Source organism: Mytilus galloprovincialis, chromosome 1 (assembly GCF_965363235.1).
Source record: "Mytilus galloprovincialis chromosome 1, xbMytGall1.hap1.1, whole genome shotgun sequence".
Lineage (NCBI taxonomy): Eukaryota > Metazoa > Mollusca > Bivalvia > Mytilida > Mytilidae > Mytilus > Mytilus galloprovincialis.
In genome coordinates this window covers 63646249-63655049 of record NC_134838.1, presented here as the reverse complement: position 1 = coordinate 63655049, position 8801 = coordinate 63646249, and the positions used below count along the sequence as shown (strand labels likewise).

Here is an 8801-nt window from a genome sequence, read left to right as displayed (position 1 = left end):
TGAACCTTCTGGTAAAATTTCATAGAGATCCACTCACTTAAACTTAAGTTGTTGTCCGGAAACCAAATGTGTCTTCTGACGACGGCGACGACATCATAGCATCATACGAACCCATACATATCATATTCAGACACAGTATTCTTACTTTTTTAAACTGCATGCCTGCTAATAGCTGCCTATACCAGTTCTACAGCCTTTGGTTTGACCTACCCGGTGATCAAACGTATACACGACATATTCGGGGATAAAACCAAAAACATCATACATTCGGGGAATGTACATTCCAGATACTATATACATGTAGGCAGTTCCTGCTATTTCATGAACAAGTTGGAATGTAATGTAATATGTCTTTTTGCAAGTAGATGAAATTGGGTTTTTTTATTGTTTGATGTGAATTCGTGCATTAAGTGATATCTTGTAGATGTTTAGAACTACATAATAACCTAAATACTATATGTATAGCCTCTAGTAAACTTATAAAATGTATACTGTATTCGAATATCAAAATACCAAACGAAATAAATTGTAGTGAGTATCCAACATTTACCACAAAAAGGAAAGTGCCATTGACGATTAACAAATGCAACAAATGATAGACGGGAGATGACCAACGGGATATACAAATATAAAACAACACGTTTAATAATTTATTGCGTCCGAAGCGCTTTTCTGGATTTACCTTCATCAGGAACGCTCAAAGCCAAACATTTGAAATCCGAAGATGTATAAGTACCGAAAAACGTTGAAGAGCTATATGTTAAAAAATACCTAAAATAAATAGCCAAATTCATCTAAAGCCAACTTTGCCTGAGGGAGTTGAAACCTTAGTTTCATAATAATTTCAAAATTTATAAACGGACAATTTTAGTAAAGTTTGTTTAATCATGTCAGTACCGAAGCACTGACTACTGAGCTGATGATACCCTCGGGGACTGATAGTCCACCAGCAGAGGTATCGACCAATATAGTAAGTCGACAACAAACTGACATGTTTAACCCCGCCACATTCTCTATGCATGTGTCTGTCCCAAGTCAGAGGCCTGTAAATCATTTGTTGTCGTTTGTTTATGCGTTACATATTTGTTTTTAGTTCTTTTTAGTACATAAATTAGGCCGTTATTTTTCTCGTTTGAATTGTTTTGCATTGTCATTATTTCGGGGCCTTTAATATCTGATTATGCGGTATGGTCTTAGCTCATTTTATAAGGCCGTTCGATGACCTATAGTTGTTAATTTCGGTGTCACTTTGGTCTCTTGTGGAGATTTGTCTCATTGGCAAACATACATCTTTTTTTTAATATTGACAACGCCATAACACAACAAAAGACAAATCATCAGCAACTATCTGGTAATCTTTATAGTGCTCTACATCTGACACCAGTCGTTTTGGTCATGTTGGTACAGATTTAATAATAAATATAATTTGGCAGGTCACATTCGAGGAAAAGAGCAGCACAATACTCTAAGCTGGCTTGGAATACTGATCAATAAGCTAGTAATTAGCTGAACATGAAATTTTAATACATAATGGATGATTTGATCCATGGAATTAGTTCGAGTATATTGTCTTTTTGATTCACTTGCAGGAACAGCCAGGTGCACATTTACACGTTGAAGGTCCTGTACATCCTCCTTCACACGCACAGCTACCTGAAAATAAGAAAAACAGTTTTCATTAATATGACAGTTTTTTTTCTATTCTATGATATCATTTTTCTAAACACTTCAACAACAGTGAAATTTATTTTCTTTTCTATCCCTTTATATACAATATCAGTTAATGCAAGATAACCTTTTGCTGTTATAAACACTGTATAATAACAATAATAATAGTTTAAGAGGAAGAGTTTTAATTGTTCGTAATTTTACTATTGTTTGAACAAATTTCTGTAAATTAAACTATATGCGTCTACAAACATACCTGAACACTTGCAAACTACTTTGCAACCGGAACATTTACAGTCGGCACCCGAGCACTTGCAGGCGTCACCACAGCGACAACCTTCACCGCTGCACCCAGTGTCACAGATACACACATTTGCTAAAATAAAAAATAGTTATATAAATACAGTACATTTTGATACCTTTAATAAACATGAAAACAACACTTTCAACCAATTTAGTATTTGTTATAATACACGATAAACGGTATCAGCTGCATAGACCAAGGCATAATTGATCTGTTATTTGGGGTTCCGTCATAATTCACAGTATTTCTTGTTTTCCATTGTCGGTATAAATCAATATTAAAAGTCATTTAACATCCGTTAAATTACGTCATTTTAAAGCATACGTGTCAAAAAGTACATACTCGTTGAGCTATGCATCATAATCTTGCCTCGCTATAGATAAAATTTAGGTAATATAAGTCATGATCAGTATTGTTATGTTCAATGGAGATTTAACTATTATTTAAATCAATTAGTTGTCAAAAAGAACATTATCGTTGAGCTATGTATAGACACTGCCTAGTTATAAATAAATAAATAAAATTTATGGAATAGAAGTAATACTATGTTCAGAAAAGATTTCACAATTATTTAAATCAATAATAGTAATTTAAACATTTAATACACCAGTAAAGTGTAATTTGACATTCTGCTCGAGTTTAAAATACAGTAAAACATTTTTCTCGTATTTATCATGTTAATGTTATCTCACTAGAAAATGAACACTAAGTATAGTAAATCGTTAAATGATACATATATAAACTAATCAGCATAAAATATACAGTATATAAACATGTACTTACTTTCGATACAGTTACAAGGTGCAGGCATGTTTAATTCGTAGTGGTCTCAGTGGTCGCAGTATTCAAATAAGTATAATAATATTATTTGACGCTCGGCTTTCTGATTTATATGTCGATTTACAATAATGTGATCCGTGTGCAAAACATATGTTTGTTGATATGTTCGTGTGAAAATTCGATCGAGTGAAAATCCGATCGTGTGCAAATCTGAGGTTCGCCATAATATGTTGCGCCATAGCATCTCCCTGAAAATGCGATCGTGTGAAAATCCGATCGTGTGCAAATCTGCGCTCCGACATAATATTTTCGTCATAACATCATCTATACGACTATCCCTGTGTTTTCATCTTTTGGTTTAATAATTCGGTCAAGGCATTTAATTGTGTTTATGAAATGTATACATGTATTGATATAAAATATAAACACTGTTTGGTAATTAATGATTTCTCGTTATACCATACAACGTACAGGTACATTGTATGTCGAGTAACATATTGACCCTTTCGAAAACCTCATCATTGGTATCAACATGACTTTTGTTCCCGGGTTTAAACCGGATTATGTCAAATGATACGAAATGTTACGTCGAAAAGTATTTATAATTTCTGACAGGAAATACTGATAAAATTATGTAAGTTTAAAACTATGTCAACAAGAAATAAGTGTGATATCTAGAGTGTGATTTATATTGTACCCATAAACATGAATGATAAACATTTGACCTTAAGACGTAAACAATCCTGTTCAAACGATATGATGGTATGCGTCTATACGATAGGAACTCAGCAAAAACACAAATTTTAAATATAACATTTTTATATATCAAAGCTACAGGTTGACTTTATAACTTATAAAAATCACAGTACTAAAAGATGAAATATATATATGGGTCAAGTGAAATACCTATCTAATGAATCACAAAAACAGAGTAGGTGTGTTCGAATAGCTATTCTTTTACTAAAAGTGCTTGACGACAATCTTTCAAGTTGGATGATGAAAATGCATATATCTTCAAAAAATTATAATTTTTTGTGTGTGATAACTAGGGTTTATAGTCTTCAACCACTAAAAAAATCTAGTCTGCCCTTCCACGAAATATTTTATTTTAATTAGAATTTTTTTAAATGTTTATGAATTTTCGAAAATTCCACCTGACAACCGATCAGACAATAGTTTTAAGTTGAATCAATGCAGACAAGATCATTAACTGATGCTCATTAGCGAGTTGATACATTTCTCTTATAAAATGCAACTGACATATAAGGATCTTACTGGTGCAATGTTGATAAATTTATCGGTTTCCAAGAGCAAAATTGGTAGCGCGTCATCCCTACAATGGCTTCCATTTCTACGATTGTGAAAATGAACTGGCGTAATGTGGAGATAATTTTGACGAAGTAGGATCCTGACTGGGTAGGTATTATATTGTGTCAGATAATAATATTCGACGTAAATTCTGACATGATACATGTAGATGACGTTACAATTATTAATTAAAGGAGAAGGTCCGATAAGGACTCATTTTGGCCTCAAATTTCAGTTTCATCTGACGAAAGATTTTGACCACTTTTTAAACACTTAAGTGTCTATTTCACTTGATCCAATTAGTGTATGTGAAAGATTTTAACTGATTTAGTCATTAAAAACGATCCGATTCCAGCTCAAATATGAAAAATCTACCAAATATGCTGAAAAATGTCACTTTACAGATGGTTTTTGTCAAAAATGAAAGTGGCCGCATCCGTGTTCATCCACAACCTTTATATATGTTATGTATTATCATAAAATACAACTTACATTTCAATATTAAGGATGAACACGAATGCGGCCACTTTCGTTTTACACGGAAACCGTCTAAAATTTAACTAAAATGCTAAAAATTATGAAGATTTCAGTAATTTAGCATGACTGAATGGCGCTACAACCCGATATATATGCATTGTATAGTCAAAAACAGCCCATATGTATGTGGCAGAAGCATTCAACTGTCCAATAAATAACTAAAAGTTTACATTTTAACAATTTTGTAAAACTGTTATATTTTGGGGCCAAAAAGGGGTCTTACCGGACCTACTCCTTTTATATTAGTAAGAAAGGTTATTTAAATGATTTTGTTTATCACTACATGTATCATGTATACCGTGGGTTAATGCAAACAGCTATCCAGTCATTTCAAATGTTATTTATTGTCGCCACTGTCAAAGTGACCTCTCTATTAAATATTTTTGTTGGTATGTTCGTGTGAAAATCTGTGTGCAAATATCAACAAACATTTATAATAGAGAGGTCACTTATACAACATTTTGACCTTATTTCGGACAATAACCATATTTGGTAATTTGACAAAGAAAGCGATATGTGCATACTATCAAATAAATAAATGCATACATATTAATTAAGTAGAAATTCTGCTTTGAGACGTCAATTCGAGTTTTGAAATTAAAGGCAATTCAAGTCATGATTTGAAATTATTAAGATTTAATGTAAAATATTTTTAAACAAGTTAAACTAAAATAAATTAAGATAATTAAAAGTTTCCATAAATGAAGTTTTATCAAAATATTTATTGTTATCTATTTATATGGAAAAAATCAAAAAAAAAATCTTTGTTTTACTGTTGTTTGCTACTTTTTGTATTCTTTTTGTTTTTATTAATTTTATTAAAAGTTGGAATTTTTAAATTATAGTCGTCGCTATCGCTCAGGGTAGGATATTTGTCATAAAGGGACAACCCGTCATAAAATCACGATATATTCAAGCCCCCATGAATTATTTCTTAAATTATTAATTAAATTTTATGTTAATAAGAAAGGTAATGATTTTATTTATGTATGTATACTGTGGGTAAATGCAAACAGTTATCCGGTCATTTAAATTCATTTCTTAACTTTATTGGGATGTAAAGGCGTTGACCGAAGTACATTTTGTATGAAGCGCGGAAGCGCTTCATTCTAAAAATGTGCGCACGGTCAACGCTTTTACAACCCAATAAAGTTAAGAAATGAATTTACAACCCTAAGAAATTACAAAAAGAAGCACTCAATGTGTGTTACTTTTTAGCCAAAATCTGCTATGATGTATTATTAAAAAGAAAAGGTATTTTATATAATTGTAGATAATTATAATGTGTTTTGTAGAAATTTTATAGTCTCTCATAACTCTTTTTAGAGTGGCTCATGTTGTTTTAAATATTACTGTAATTTTATAAATGTATAAATGTATGTCAATTTTGAGGTGAGACTCTAATAAAGTATTTGTCTTGTCTTGTCTTGTCTCAATACTTATAATTATTGGACACTAATTGCTTAATCTGTAGTTACATGTATTTCTTAATTATTCTTTTGTAACGTCACGCACGCTGTTCCTACAACCCCTATGATTTAAAACAGAATCTTCCTAATTTTCTCCGCAAAACAAAATAAAATGTTAACAAAATTTAACACTAACCACTATAAAAACTAATTCAGTATTATGTTTTCCTTTATGTTTTAATAGCTCTTGGTCATATTCTTAGTAATATCTAGTATATTTGAGGATTAAAACAACAAAACTATGTGAAAAAAACGGAAGTCCAACGTTACATTTTTGAACAACTGTTTTATCTTTTATGCATAGTGATCCTATTTCTTATTCTCTGAACTTCCCGAAATTTGGCAGAAGCAACGAAGTGGAACAGTTTTTGGTTAAATTAAAGCCGTTCTTTGTCGAATTTTGTTTGACTCGGTGGCTGCATATTAAGCTGGAATAAGAAAAATGTCCAATGACATTTTTTGTTGATTTAACGTCTGAAAGGTAGTTTTATGAGTAGACATAGCTAAAAATGTCTAAAAAATGTGAGATAGTTATAACATCTACCGAAAGAACAAATATTTGCCTCTTTGTTCGTGAGTTCAAAAATTGTAGATTCTATAAAACCATCTCTAAACATTCGTTTTTCAAGCGGTAGCCATTTCGTCCAAGTGATATTTCATTTGTCCAAGCAATTAATGCGGTTTTTTTTACCTGATATTTCATTAAGTAATTTATAATTTACCAAAACAAAGTTAGATACACGAAAAGAACATAAAGTCTAGATTCTTTTTTTATTAACTGTCTGCATGTTTGGGTCTTACAGGAATAAAATGCTACGAAACATTACAAAACGGTAGCCATTTTGTCCAAACGTCGAAAAACGTCGAAAATCCAAACAAACGCTTTTTTTTCGACGTTACATGTGCAAAATTTGTTCCAATGTATATACCTGATACTTGAAACGAATCGCGTGGTGAAATAATAAAAAAAAAACCTGGTTGTCGAAAAAAAAAAAAACACGGTGCATGTTGTGCATGAAACGGAGGTAAATGAAATTTAAGACTTATCGGAAACAGCGACAAAAACAGTTTCATTAAATTAATGCAACACCGTATTATACGGACGATTCAGGAGAAGATTAGTACATTTTAAAAGCAAGCAATTTCAAATGACTGGGAAAATAATTTTCAAGATCGGGTTATAATAATTTTATTTATAATGGTTGTAGAATCATATTCAAAACAGTGTGGCTGTGGCCATTGATTGACGACCTAAATTATCCCATTGACTGGGGCAGATTATGTGAACGTTTGTCTGTAACGACCACTGTTTACTATGTACTTGTTAAAGACACTTAAACTGTGGGGTCACCAAAGGTTCTCAACACCTAAATAAAGTAATTCGAAAAATTAATCAGGAATAAAACTATGTTTTGATTTACATCAATACTATAAATCAAAACATAAAGGTTATTCCTGATTAGTTTTTCGATTTATTTTATTATTAAAGGCGTTAAGAACCTTTGGTGACCCCACAGTTTAAATTCTATAATAAGTAAGTAGTGAGCAGTGGTCGTTACAGACAAACATTCACATAATCTGTCCCAGTCAATGGGATAATTTAGGTCGTCAATCAATGGCCACAGCCACACTGTTTTGAATATGATTCTATTTATGTGTCAAGCAATTTTTTAATACAATTCAATTCAAATTAATCAAGGGTAAATATGGTTTTATTTACTTGCAGAATGTCGGATATATTTGTATTAGGGTTGAATCAAGATATGAAAAATTTACAATGACAGATGATATGCACCATGTAATTTAAGCAGCCTGCGATTAAAGTTTTGTTATAATTCATTTTATTGAAAACCGTATACTTCTGTCCCATTTTTCCTTGCTTCAAGTTCATTACTTACAACAATACAACATTTTAAGTGAGTTAAGGGTAAACATTATTTAATCGATTTCCACAACTTAAGGTAAATAAATTCATGGTAAATAGAAATCACAAAATTAATAGAGACAGAGGCGGCTTTAGGCCTCAAAACTGAGGAAAACCGTTGTGAGTTTTAACCCAGTTCGGGGAACCCTTGCTGCTTACTGTTCTTTTGGAAACTATGCTGTTATTCAAGTTATTTGAAATATCTTGTAAATAGCTATGGTACCTTATAGTTATACTACTTCGTAATAAAACAATCTCTCGAAGGTTTTTATAAACAAATAATGATTTACAGCCGATTGCATTGAGTGTGTAAGGAAAAGAAGAATCCTTGGTTAGCTTGCTTGTTAGCTTAACCGCGAAGTCATTATTAGGTAAGGTACACTACCCTTCTTTAAGAGTAGACTAGTCCGACAGATAATCAATCTATCTGTCTGTAAGACTAGACTACTTTGAAAGGAGGTTAGTATACCATTACTTAATAATGACTGCTAGTCTATAAAGATGTTGTGTCACACATATTCCGAAGGAAAAATGAATATTCCCAAACTTCTGCCCCTACCAAACGTTACCTTGGATTTTCACTGTGTCCGTTGAGTTTTTTTTTTTGTTGTCTTTTTTTGTCTGATGCGTAAAAACTTTATTAGTATTTTAATTGCAAAAACCATAAACTCGACTATCAAGCGGAATATTATCCGTGAAAAAAAAAATGCGCACATAATTAAAAGCATCTCTTTTTTATTAATCACCATTTTCTTCATTTTTAATTGCCATCATAGCCAGGAAACTGAATATAACTCGCCCATAAGATGAT

At 31.7% G+C, this 8801-nt stretch overlaps 1 protein-coding gene across 1 annotated transcript; it reads right to left on the bottom strand.

Annotated features, from left to right (window-relative positions):
• Positions 1-1502: 1502 nt before the first annotated feature.
• Positions 1503-2914, bottom strand: LOC143081113 (metallothionein 10-IV). Its single transcript, XM_076257338.1, has 3 exons — positions 2756-2914; positions 1925-2044; positions 1503-1653 (listed from the first exon to the last, which is right to left on the bottom strand). The coding sequence occupies exons 1-3, from the start codon at positions 2781-2783 to the stop codon at positions 1580-1582; spliced, it is 222 nt and encodes a 73-aa protein (XP_076113453.1). The 5' UTR covers positions 2784-2914; the 3' UTR covers positions 1503-1579.
• Between the last annotated feature and the right edge of the window lie 5887 nt (positions 2915-8801).